Genomic DNA, 13669 nt, shown 5'->3' with positions numbered 1-13669 from the left:
AACAGAACTCAGCGTGTCTTCTCTCTCTTCCGGTGCCTTTTACATCCTTTATCAAAAAGACTGGCCTCTCTCTCTCCCCAGCACCCAAGTCAGGATACTTAGGCATCACCCTAGACACTCCCTTGTTCTTCACCCCCCACCTCCTTTCTAAAATAACAAGGAACAGCCACCACTTACTGAAAACATACCACAGGTAATAACTCGTCACAACTCGATGACGTAAATAAGTACTGTAATTGCCCTCACCTGACAGGTGAGAAAACAGGCACCTGGGGAGGGGGCACGCGCCCGAGGTCACGTGGTGGTGGGGTTGGGGGATGAGCCAGGCCCCTGGTATGCGGAGGTGGCCAGCTCTCTCTCAGGCCCTCCCCTCCCTCCACGGCACTGGTATGGGGGCCTCGGCATCTCCTGACTGGCCTCCTCGCCCTCGGTCTTACCCCACTCCGACCTGTTTTCCAAATGCACGTAGAAAATCCTTCTCACTGGGAATCTGGCCTCGCTCATCCACTGAAACCCCTCAAAGGCTCCCTGTTTTACACCCCCAGCCTCACAGCGAACCAATGGTGGGAGCTGAATCCTGCAGGCTGACTCAGCCGTACTCTTAGTTTACTGCCCCGCACTCCTATCTGAGCCTCAGCTTCCTCATCGTCAAAACAGGGACCACAGGACCCACTGAAAGGGCCACTGGGGTGCACAGCTCCTCATGGGAGAGGGCAACTCACACCGGAGCTTCTTCCGTGTTATAAAAAGGAAGGGGTTGGGGGGAAAGGGGAGAGGAAGAGCTGGCTGCTCTGAAAGGCAGGGAAACCCATGTGGACGATAATCATGCAGCATGCTAGCCTTCTTGACCTTCTGAGATGTAGATGCTGTGCATCTTACAGGAGGGGGAGCTGGGCCGACCGACTTGAGGCCACTTCGGACCCAGGTTTTCTGAGTGCAGAGCCCTGTGCCCTTGCCCGTGGCCACCCTATGTCCACCGTGCACCATGTGAGTTTGGAATCCCAACTCTTCAGACCTTACCGGCCGGAGATCGGCTGTGGGTCAGAGACGCGATGAGAGCTGAGCGACTGGAAGACGCTGACCCAGGGAGAGCCCGAGGTCCTCCCAGTGCGACACCTTCCTGGCCTTGGGCTTGGGAGCCTCCCGTAAACACGACAACCTAGGGCCCATCACGATTTCTACAACAATGAGAATATTTATTTTCTCCAGACGGTAAAAATAACATTTTTCTCTCTTTTGTAAAAGTACCATTACATTCCATTTTTTTAAATAACAATCCTAAAAATATATATTAAATTGTATACAGTGCATCACACTTCATCTTATATTTTAAAATACATGATGTTTCTATTTTATTCTCAAAGTTGTGTATTAAGAGCATATTTACAAATAAAGCCATGTCATCCAAAGTCAGGATCCCTGCAGGAAGGTGAGTCTGGATGTGGGCAGGTCCTGGCGCTGTGTGGACCCCTTGGTGGCAGCCCCCCAACCGTGTGCTCCTGAGGACACGTCCTTTCTGAAGCAGTAGATTGACCTCAGATTTTCCTCCACACCCCACTGCTGCCTCGTTAAATATGTTCAACTTGGCAAGACGGGAACCTGGGAGATGGGCCCCCTGGGGTCTGCATGGGGTGAGGCCCCATCCCCCGGGGCCAGCCAGCCTGAGGGGAGGCAGCTGGGCTGGAAGGTCTGAACAACACCCTGGGCCAGGGTAGCTAAGCTGAGAGCCCTGGCCAGGAGGTAGAACAGTGAGGAGGGTAAACAAAGACACCAGAGGAAAACAATCAAAAGGTTAAACATTCCCAAGGTGGTAGCAAAAGCAGACATCAAACAGCAAGGAGAAGACTGGAAACCCAAGAGGGCAGCAGTTGACCGGGCTACACAGTGGGCACCCCCCACCCCCGCCAGGCTCTGCAGGAGGCCTGGGGTGCTCATCAGACAAGGGGATGGGACCTCAGAGGCCGTCCCCCTGTAAGTGCTAGGGAAGATGAAGTGCCAGGAAGCATGGGGGCTTGGTGACAGGCTGCATGCCCTGCTGGTGTCAGGATGACCTGGCCGGACACTGAGCAGGTCAGGCCACTCCTGCCTGGGGCTGATGATGGGCCATGCGGGTGGGGCCGTGCCCACCCATGGGTTCGGCCTAAGGGCCAGGACAGCTGTGCTTGCGAGTGCTTTGATCGTTGTGTTGCGGGTTTCTGGCCAGTTGGAGTCTTGAGCCAGAGCCCACACTTCAGAAGTTACAACAACCTGGTTACCTCGCTCATGCCCAGAAAGGGGGCGCCTCACCCTTTTCTGAGGGTCACCCCTTTCCAGTCCCCTCCAACCCCCACTTTCTTGCCTCTAAAGTGGTTTCTTAGCAGATCAAGTGCTTCCGCCTTCGGTGCTCCTGGGTGTACATCTCCCCTCTTCTGGCCTCACAGGTTCCCCTCTTCTGGGACAGTTTATGCCTCCAGTGTTTACTTAGCCGCGGGGGGCCCTCTGGGGATCACGCTTACAGAGGTCAGCCTGGGACAATTTATGGCCCTCTCCCCCCATGCTGTCCTGAGGCCGGTTTGGGATTCCTGGGGCTGCTCCCGGGATGGTAAGTGGGTCCCAGGGTGCTGGGCTGTGCATGGGGTGGCAAGAAGGACAACACTGGGGTCACAGCCCTTCTGGGATCTCTGAAAAAGGGCTGCTCCAGGTGCTCAGACACACCATGACCTGAAGTCACGAAATGTGAAGAGGGCGGGTGGGCCCACAGGAGGCACCAAGGCCAGTGATCAGAGGGAGCCCACAGCTGCGAGCAACTGCCCCTGGCCGGGTGGACACCTCCCAGGTGGGAGTCCACATTCCCTCTGTGCTGCGCAGACCTATTCACAGCACAGGGCCCTCTGTGACTGCACACACCTGACACTTGTGTTTGAGAGGAGATTCCATAAAGGCCAGGAATAACTTGGAGGGGAGACTGCACACGTCAGTATATTCCAGTGGTCCTTGCACTTGGCAGGCCTGTCTCCAGACCCTGGGGCCGGCAGACAGCTGCTCAGGGTAACCGCCCTTTCCAGATCAAAGCCTCACCCGGTGCCTGGGGCAGCGCCCCCGCTCTCCCGTGGACGTGGCGTTTCCCCCTCCAAACGCCCCTGGCCCACCCTGCCAGCTCCCAGCGTCTCTCCTGGTTGCTGGTGTCGCCTCCCAGCTGGCCCCACGCGGCCCTCTGTCTTTCTGGGAGCTGGGTGCAGACGCCTGCCGGTGTGGCAGACCCCTAGGGAAGGCCACAGCAGGCAGTAGCTCAGGGGCTCAGCGAGGGGGGCAAAGTGCCCCAAACAAGGAACCCGTGAGGCCAGAGGCACAACGAGGCCCAAGGCTCAAGTGCCTGCGGGAGAGACACACTCCAACAGAGGGCAGGCCCGGCCTTCGGGGTCCCAGGTGCTCCTCCCGGCTGCTGTAGATGAGGCTGCTCTTGGACGGTCGGCGGGGCTTCTGGACGGGATGGCACGGACTCCCACCGCCCGCGGCCGCTGCAGCTGCAGCTCTCAACCTTCGGAGCCCTTTCCTCAGTGGGGCTCCCGTTCCCACACCCTCCCTCCCCACTCCGCATGCCACTCTCTGCGGCTCCCCTCCCCTTCTGGGGGGCAGAGGGTGTGGGAGTAGGGACAAGAGGCCTCTCCTTCCCCACTGAGCCATTCCGAAGCCCACCCTGTCCCCATAAGAAGAGGCATGGAGGCCGCAGAGAGCACAGGTCATGGGAAATTTTTCATCCTCTTTTAAAATAAGGGACACTTAAAGGAGGGACTGCTGGCACCCTGTGTCACACGTTGCTTCCTGGATGCTCAACCATGTTTACACTCCCTGTTCTGAACTGATAGTCAGCTTAGGAATCCCGAGACAGGGCCTGGCTCAGGCTCCACAGGACGAGCAGCTTGGGGGAGAGGTCACCAAATCCAGCCCAACAAGGAGCTACTGAGCACCTAGAAAAGCTTTCGGTAAAGTCTACTGCATGAATAAATGAATGGATGTTTCCTATGACCACCCCTCAAACTTGTCTGCTGGTCACCAAGCTGCAGAAGAAGCCATAGAAAGAAGCCCATGGGTGAAGGTGTCAGGTTTGACATGACAGGCCCTCCCAGGCTGGAGGCAGCCCATTCTCTCCCGGAGCCCACGGAGCAAAGCCCCAGAGTCAGCACAGAGCGTGGGTTTCTGTCATGCTTTGGGGGGCCAACCCCCAGGACAGCCTCAGAACTCTCTCTGCCTAGCCTGTTCCAAACCATAAAGACCAGGAGAAAGCGATGTGTGTGTGGACAAAACTGAGAAGAAGCACTACCTACCCACTACCTGACAGTCGTCTAGAACGTACCTGAGCCCAGGGCTGGACACAACCATCTCTGTCATCTCAGCCCCACTGTCCCGACACCCTGTTCCTAGATCAGAGAGAGAGAGAGATGCAGGAGGCACGGACCGTGGGACCATGAGTCTCTCTCCTAAGTGCAGTGATGAAGCAGGTCCAATCCAGGCTATGCTGCCCCTGTGGTCGGTGCCCCAGAAGAGGCCGAGGGAGAGGCAGGAAGAGTCAGTCAAAGGAAACCACAGGAGAAGTGGTCCCCAGGGGCCTCGAGCTCAGAGGGATCTCATGTCCTGGGCATGGAGAGGGGAGGTTTTAGTCACTCACAAGAGGATTACGGTCATCTTGTTGACTCTGACCCTTGAGCTTCTTCTTAAAGATGGAAATCGAAGTAGAAGGCTTATAAAAAATGCTCCAGATTTCCCCCGACGTCCCTGGTTGACGACAGTCCCTAAGGTCCCCTAAGGCAGGAACACGATGGGATCTGTCGAACAAAAATAACTTAATTTTTCAAGTAGAATAGAACAAAGCGTCCGAAAGAACCTACCATCTCATGAGATACCTGCACCTATAAAATGGGACATTCGGTGAGGCGAGGCCTCAGGAAACCTCATAGCTGCCTTTAGAGACCCGAGGGACTGCCATCTGGATGACCTGCGCCCTGTGGGATGGCAGTGCAGTGAGGCAGGTTCCAGCTCAGTGTAATGAAGAACCTTCTAGCTGGAAGGATTATTCAAATCTGGAAAGGGCTGGCCTGAGAGATTACGAGTTTTCAAAATACTTCTTTCTTTTTAAGCAGAAGAACTCTTTTCAAATGACACTTATTCGGAAGCCCACCTAGCTAAACAGGTGAAGGCAAGCCTGCTCTTCTTGGACTGGGACCTGCCTTTCTGCCCACACCTGCCCTGCCCCCATGCCAGCCCCTGGCACTGCTTGACAGGGAAGCTGCAGAGGGGCTCGGTGTCAGACGAAAGTCAGACACGGGCTTTGGGGCCTCAGCATGCAGTGAAGTGCTGGACCCTAGAGAGAGTGTCCTGCGCTCTCCCTGCTGTGGGGGACACGCAGACAGGACTGTGCCTGAGAGGCTTCCCCAGAATGTGTGAACTGGGACTTAAAAAAAAAAAAGAGAAACACAGATATAGAAGCCCAGTAGACAATAACAAGGACATTGTTTCCACTGAAAAATGTAAAGTGCAGGGTGGAAAGGCCTATGGGTGGTGCCAAAGAGGCCAAGGGCAGCCTTTACAGGGCAATGGAGGAGACGGCATTTAATATACAAAGAAGTCTGTGGCAGAGAGCAAGCCAGAAAGTCAGGGAAAAGGTAGCTTTTACAGGACACCAATGCTCAGGAAGGCCTTGAAATGGAGAGAGCCCTTATGTCGATTATATCTCAGTAAAACTGAGAAAAAAGTTTTACTGAGGAAAAGAAAAGAAATGGAGAGAGCCTGGACTGGGAACCACAGGAAAGACAGAGCAGAGGGCTAAGAAAATTAGCAGCCCCCTCTGTAGGCACACAAACATCAGTGCATGAACAATCACCCCTTTCCTGGAAGGCAGAACAGTTAAACCTGAACAGCGGAAGTAAGGGAGGAAATATTTTTTTCCAAATTGGTTGGAACTGAAGGATGAAGCTTTTAAAAGCTTCTTAAATAATTGTTTTTAAATAATTATTAAGCAATAGTTAATAAAATGTTGGAATTCTCTTCCTAAGAATGTCTCACAGTTTCTAGAAGGCATCAGGAAATATGCCTGGTATTGTCCTAGGAATCTTTGCTCTTATGTAAAGATCTCTTCAGGGGGCCAGCACAAGCCAAAAAATGGAAATTGTCCTGTTTTATGCCCAGACTATTTCAATCCTCCTTGAAATTGTATCCTTTAGACCCAGGAGCACACACACAATCCCTCAAACCTAATGAGATTTGTCCAGTTGTACATTTCACTCTACAGAGAATGAGGAATGTCTATGGCCTCATGCTGCCCAGCACTGAGCGCTTTGGAATCATGTTCCGATATTACAAGTGTTCTCAGACAACTGAAGCGTAGTAGAAAAGGAGCCCTAAGCCTTCCCCTCCTGGAGTCGGATGGCTCTCATACTCACTTGAAAGTGATGTGCAGAAGCATCTTTGCTATGACAGCTGTGACCGTAAGGATAAGGAGCGTTGCCAGGCCATACACTGTCCATCCTGCAAGTGCAAAAGACAGGAGTGATCGCACTGTGTTGTGTGAGCTCACTTTTCAGAAGGAGGTCTGAGTGAGCCCTGGTGGCTCAGAGAAGCAGGCCTGGCTGAGGAGCTCTCTGCAGGTGGGGGTAGCCATGCAACGCAGCTCGAGCTGGGCTGGCCCGGAGTCCCAGACCTTCTGAGCACCTCGACTTGCTCTAGACTCCCTCCTGGAGAGAGGCAGGCAGTGTGGTCCAAAGCACACTCAACTTGGAGTTGAAAGGAGTGGTGCACATTCTGTCTCTACCACTGGCATCACTGTGCGACCACAGACGAATTACATAAACTCTCTGGGCCTCATTTCCTCATCTGAGGAATGGGATGTGTGACTTGTGAAATCCTACAGATACACAAACAATAGGATACACAGGAAGGGGCTCTCCTCCCTGACTTCCTACTGTGAGTCTTGCAGGGGAAAACCTCTAGTCCAGGGAATTGCGAATGGTATCTGCAGCTCTACCAGCTTGTAAAGGCTCCAACTTCCTTGGCAGAAAAGAGAGAATCACAGTCCGTACCCGACCAAGTTAGCCAGCTTGAACCATAAGATCACCACCCTCTCTCCACCTGTCTCCTGCAGGACCTGCCTTCACAGCTCTGGTGACTATCTGACTCTTCTTTTGTTTTTTGTCTTTCTCCTTCCACGTGTCAGCCACAGGAGGGCAGGGATTTTGTGTGGTTCGCTGTACAATCCCGTGCCTAAGACAGAGCCTGACACCATTAACGCACTTACACATCTTCCGAATGACTGAATAAACACAGCTCTGGCAACTGCCGATGCACTCAGAGAGCTACAACTTGGGGCCGCAGGAAACACTGGGTTAGCTGATTAATCACCACATACTAAAGGCAGCCGTGTTGGATGTTGGAGGTAAGGACTACGGAATCAAGCTAAAGAGAAAATGTCCCTCCAAGGCCAGGACAAACAGAGTCATGGAGCCAGGACCCCCAGCCCGCCTCGGAAAGAGAAACACCTGAGAGAGCTCTGGTTCTGTAACCGCCAAGGGCACTACCCCCAAGCTCTGTGGCTCCCACCCCTTTGATGGTGTCTGGGAACTGCTACCTGGCACGGTCTGGGGTGGGTGGCTGGGGCTGGTGGTGATGACGTAGAGGACTTTGGAGGACCGGGCAGCGCTGACACTGAGGTTGGCCTGCTCCGTGAACACCTCAGCCAGCGTCTGGTTGGCAGTGGGCCTCTCCTGTGGCGGGTCTTCCTTGACGGCTGGAAGATCAAAAGGAATTAGCTGGGGGAAAGCTGGTGGAGACAACGAAGAGGAGGAGGCACTGGTTATGAAGAGAAGGGAGTTTTCTATGGTTCAGTGCTGGGGGCAATTCTTGGCCCCGCTGGCCCCAAAGCAGAACCTGCCAGGCTCTGGCTCCGAAGGAGCCATTTGACGTGTCTCTGCATGGGTCCCTGAACGTGCTTTAGGGTTTTCCTGCCCTTGTGCCTCTGCAGCTATGGTCCCTCTGCCCCGAAGGCCCTCTTCCTTCCTATCTGTCTGCCCCAATTCTACCTGTTCTTTCAGCCTGTCCCACCCGTGAGGAGGTCTCCTCCTCCTTCCTGTAGCCGCACACTGACTGAACTCTTCTTGAGGCCCTTGACGTCCAGGACAGAGACTAGGTCATGGACACCTGCTGTGTTCTCATGTGCGGGCAAGGAGTTGTGCCTAGCACACGTGTGTTCACATTACAGGGGCAGGAGTGCAGCCCCATGTTAGGAGGGTCTGAAGATGGTAAACCAGGCTTTGGGGATTGGCTAGGATGTTCAGAGGCAGGAGGATGGAGCAAATAACCTCTCTGGAACCTTCTGATTCTGCCAATCTCAGCTCTTTCTTTTAGTTAGTCTTTTAACTCTCCCATGAAAACTATCATGAGAACGACTAAGACAGCAGAACTTACAGGTGGCACCTCGTTTCTGTATCATGAAGTCGGTACAAGTTATAAAATAGGAGGCGGGAAAACCTGCAAGTTGAGTGGGCAGATCCTGACGTACAGTCCTTCCGGAGAAGCACCCGAGGCCCACACGTCACAATGAGGTTCAAGGGAAGCCCAAGGAGGCCGGGGTCTTACCTTGGTACAAGACAGCAAATCCCTGGGCCTGACTGACGCGATCAGAGAAGAAATACAAGATGACAAAGTCCAGAGAGATGTTAAAGGACAAAGGTGGGCGGTTCCTCCCGTTGAAACGGACCAGGACGCGGTGGGTGTAGCCGTCCAGCAGCTCCACCATGTCTGCGGAATCCCGGATGTCAAACAAGGCAAAGTTGAAGTAGATGTGGGAGGCTCCCGGGACCCGGATGGTCCAGTAGCAGACCCTCCCTGTGGCGTATGCGTCGGGAAAGTCGGGGGAATAGACCACGGAAGTCATGGCCGAGTAATTCCCACCACAGGCACCGACCAGAGCTGCAGGAGACAAAAGGACACCAGCCCTCAGGCTGGGGCTCAGCCACAGGGCTCACTTTTCAACCTGTTACAAACAAAACTTCCTAGCTGATGGGATCCAGTTTGGGATGTTGTTTTTTGTCTGCAAAACCAGACTGTCTCATGTTTCAGGATTGAATCACAGAATGAATCGCTTAAACCCTGAACAAATGACTGGAGGCTTTTTTTTTCCCCCAGGAGACCTTAAAGTTAGCACACAGCACAGCAGTGCGGCCCCAGCGGGGGCCAGGCTGGAGTCAGAGAGTCTGGGTTCGGAACCAGCTGGGCCATTGATCCCAGGGGCCATACTTCACATCCAGACCTCTAGCTTCTCACAGCTCTGAGGGTGGAGAGACCACCACCTACCTGCTCTCGTATCACATAAATGTGTGAGGACAGATGAGACAAAGCACATGAAAACACAGGACCTCTCTGCAGGGGGCACTGATGAGGTAAGATCGTAAAAAGCCGAGGGCATCCCAAGTACCTTAGGGATGCGAGGTTCATCTGGGGGGCCACACTTGTTTTTCAAGTGGGAAACTGTGGCACAAGAAATGACTTTCTGCAGAGGGGAAGCTCACTGATCACTCTGCAGCAGCACATTTGATGTCTCTGGACTCCCAGTTCTGAGTGGCAGGCTCTGAGTGGCAGATACACTTCACTGTATCTTATGTGCTGAACTGCAAATAAGATCCTGGAAATGAAAGTCCTCAAGAGGGAGGGGAGGGCCGGGATTTAAAAAGCAGGCTTTGGGGGAGTTCTGCTTCCCTTTAGGATGTAGAAAGCTGCTTTCATCCTAACAATGAGAAAAAGCTCAGAACTTTTCGTCAATGCATTAGAAAGCTGAGGTCTCAAGACAACCAAGGCAATTTAATTCTAAAAAGTAAGAAGCTCCTCTGAGGAGAGTCAGGCCACACAAAGTGTTTCATCGTTGACAGAGCACAAGAGGAAGAGGGGGTTGCCATGAAAGTAAGAAGAAAGCAGCTAAAATTTTAACAAATTTCTAAAGGCTGAATGTGGGCTAGCCTCTCAGTCCAGGATGCCGGGGGACGCCAGACACAATAGGAGTCTGCACTCACTTGCAAGCAATTCTGTGCAGGCCTCCACCCAGGGCCCACGAGAATGACCAGGGTAGGGGCAGGGTCCCCATTGGTGGCACCAGTGAGCAGGAGGTGACGGGTAGGAGGTGATGAGCCACTGCTGGGGGACAGGCCTGAAACCCTGCCCTCTTCCAGGACCCTCCTCTCAAAGGAAACAAAAGCCTTAAGCTGCAAGGGGAGGGGCAGCAAACCCTCCTGCTCCCAGGGCCAGCGCAGAAGCCCCTGGGGAGGGAGCAGGAGACTCTCTTGTTCCTGTCAAAGTAACCAGGCAAAGACTCATTGCTTCTGGGGGAAGAGTAGAGGCAAAAGCCATCAGCCCCTGGTTGCCTTGAGCCCCAGGATCCTGCACCAATGCAAAGCAGAGGTCTGCTACCCAATGGAGGGGCAGGAGACCCTCTTCTTCCCGGAAGCCTCCACAGATACAAGGCAGTGCTCGGCTGCCGGGAGAGGGGTATTTGGGGATGCTGGAAAGACCCCATCCCTGAGGCCCAGTGACACGACATGTCTGAGATGGAGGATGGGGCAGGAGAACCAAGAACCCCCAACCACACCATGAGCACAGCGCCAAGTAACAAGCAGCAGAAGTCTACCATCAAGGGAGGGGAAAGGTCACGGGCAAGGAGGAACTGCTCAAAGTTGAGGGTGGAATGGGAACAATGAAAAAACCCCACTGGCATCCCAGGCTCCACATTGAGCACGAGGTAACAGCAGCCATCATGGGAGGAATCTGAACGTTGACATGCACTGCAGGTGATGATAGGAACGGGGAAACCCAAACCCAGCTCGACCACTGATAGAATGGCTCAATCAATCCTCACACCGAGCAGGCCTGCCCATTTCCAGGTGTAAATACACTTCCTCAGCCTCTACTATCCTTCTTCGTATAGTGTACGGTATTCAACACAATATTACAACACACAAAACATAAAAGCAAGCAAGCAAGAAAGAAAGGAAAATAAAAGACAGTGTCAGGACTTCCCTGGTAGTGCAATAGTTAAGAATCCGCCTGCCAATGCAAGGGACACGGGTTCAATCCCTGGTCAGGGAAGATCCCACATGCCGCAAAGCAACTAAGCCCGTGTGCCACAGCTACTGAGCTAGCGCTCTAGAGCTTGCAAGCCACTACTGAGCCTGTGTGCCACAATCACTGAAGCCCGTGTGCCTAGAGCCCGTGCTCCACAACAAGAGAAGCCAGCGCAATGAGAAGCCCACATGCCGCAACGAAGACCCAAAGCAGCCAAAAATAAATTAATTAATTAATTTATATTAAAAAAATACACTGTCAAGAGATAAAACATCTGGTAATCATTTCACAATATATATACATATTGAGTGATTATGTTGTACACCTAAAACTAATACAGTGTTATACGTCAATTACATCTCAATTTTTAAAAAAGGAGATAAAACAATCCACAGAACCAGACTCAATAATGACCCAGACATTAGAACTACCAGACAGAAAATATCTAGGGGAAAAGATGGACAACATGCTTGAACAGATTGGAAATTTCAGCAGAGATATGGAAACTACAAAAAAGAGTCAGATGTAAATTTTAGAAATAAAACAATATTAGAGATGAAGATTTCCTTTGATGGGCTTAGAAACAGATTACACACACTGAGGAAAGAATCAACACGCTCGAAAATAGGTCAGTAGAAATTATCCAAAATGAAACACAGAGAAAAAAATAAATGAAAAAAGCAGAACACAGCTTCCAACGGCTGGGGCACAATATCAAACGGTCTAACAATATATAATTGGAGTCCCAGAAAGAGAAGAAAAAGAGAATAAGATAGGAGAAATAGTTGAAGAGATAATGGCTAAGAATGCTCCAAAGTTGATGAAAGGTTATTTAAGAATCTCAGCAATCTTCAGGCAAATAAAACAGAAATTTAAAAAACAAAAGGAATTCCCAGGTTAGGACTTGGCGCTTTCACTGTTGAGTGCCCAGGTTCCATCCCTGGTGGGGGAACAAAGATCCCACATGCCATGTGGCATGGCCAAAAAAAAAAAAAAGAAGGTGAAATAAGGCCTTCTCAAACAAAAGCTGAGAGAAGCCATTGACAGCAGACCTGCATTAGAGAAAATGCTATAGGAACTTCTTTAGGTCGAAAGAATATGATACCAGATGGCAAATAAGAACATGAAAAGATGTTCAACATCATTAGAAATTATGGAAATGCAAAGTAAAACCATGAGTCACCACGACACACACGACAGAATGGTTAACATTAAAAAAGAGACAATACAAAAGTACAGGTGAGGATGAGGAGCAACTGGAAATCTTATATCTTGTCAGCCAGAGTGCAAAATGGTATAACCACTTCAAAAATCAGCTGGCAGTGTCTTATAAATGCTGAATATGCACTTAGTGTATGGCCCAGAAATGCTGTAACTCCTAGGTACTCACCCAAAAGAAATACAAACACATGCTCACACAAACACCTGTACATGTGTGTGTACAGCAGCTGTACAGCATCTTTATCATAGACTGATGTTTATCAATTGGTAAATGATGAATGAGTTGTGATACATTTGTACAAAGGCATGTTTCTTAGCAATAAAAGGAACTACTGAAACAACAAAAATGAATCTCAAAAGTATTTTTCTAAGTGAAAGAAGCCAGACGCAAATGTTTAAGTACTGTATAATTCCATTTATATGACTTTGTTCAGAACACAAAACCATACAGATGGAACACGGGATCAGTGGCTGCTGAGGGCTGGGGGTGGTGACCACAAAGGGGCACAAGAGAGCTTTCTGAGGTGACAAAAATGTCCTATATTTCGACTGTGTACATATTTGTCAAATCTTACTGGACTATGCAACTAAAAGGGTGACTTTACTGTATGTAATTTCACCTCAATAAACCTAAATTTAAAAACTAAAGATTCCTGGGTTCTAATCTTGACTTTACCATGTACTATGAATTTGAGCAAGATACTTATCTTCTGTACACCTCAGTTTCCTCATCTATAAAATGAAATTAGTAATAGTTTCTCCCTCATGAGGTTATAAGAATCAAAATGAGTTGATGCATGTAGTGTTTAGTATGAGATCTGGCACAGAGTACAAGCTCAGTTGCGTCTTAGTTATTTTATTATTATTATTATTATTTGAAAAGAAAAAAGTGTCCAGGTTAAACTGATGTTTCAAGAGCAAAAGCAGACAAACTCAGAAATTTCGATTCCTAGATGCGTGCCATGCTGACGGTACATCCAATTCAGCAATTTTGAGAATAAGCACATGACATCTGTGATGGATTATTAAAGCTCAGTGATAATTCAGGAAAAAAGGAAACTTACATTTCGGATAATAAGGAAACTTAAAACTTACGAATATATTCAACATCTTATTTTTTGAAGGGGACATTGACCTGACACACAACCTAGGATGTGTCTTTCAGTCCGTGCATGTCATTGTTTAATTGGAAGCATTTTTTCCCCTTCAGTGGCATATAAAATAATGTTGCATCTCACAACTGATGGCATCTTGGAATCTATGAAATACAATTACTAATACAGTCCCAGCTGTCAGATCCTACATGTCCTTAGGCCCTCAATCTTTTTCACCATTAATCTCTTCCCTTCCCACCAAAATGTAAGTTCCA

At 50.4% G+C, this 13669-nt stretch overlaps 1 protein-coding gene across 2 annotated transcripts in view; it reads right to left on the bottom strand.

The window, feature by feature from the left end:
* Positions 1-4633: 4633 nt before the first annotated feature.
* Positions 4634-13669, bottom strand: part of KREMEN1 (kringle containing transmembrane protein 1) — a 63010-nt gene continuing 53974 nt past the window's right edge. The window contains exons 6-9 of one of the 2 annotated variants that reach the window (XM_007461156.1): positions 8605-8937; positions 7564-7756; positions 6417-6545; positions 4634-4802 (exon numbers count right to left, since the gene is read on the bottom strand). In XM_007461156.1, coding sequence (XP_007461218.1) covers positions 4634-4802; positions 6417-6545; positions 7564-7756; positions 8605-8937 — 824 coding nt within the window. The remainder of the gene's footprint in view (positions 4803-6416; positions 6546-7563; positions 7757-8604; positions 8938-13669) is intronic. The other variant, XM_007461157.1, reaches the window with a different exon arrangement.

Source organism: Lipotes vexillifer, unplaced genomic scaffold (genome assembly GCF_000442215.2).
Source record: "Lipotes vexillifer unplaced genomic scaffold, Lipotes_vexillifer_v1.1 scaffold691, whole genome shotgun sequence".
Classification (NCBI taxonomy): domain Eukaryota; kingdom Metazoa; phylum Chordata; class Mammalia; order Artiodactyla; family Lipotidae; genus Lipotes; species Lipotes vexillifer.
Note: the sequence above shows the minus strand (reverse complement) of the source record. Positions and strands in the feature narration are given on the sequence as shown.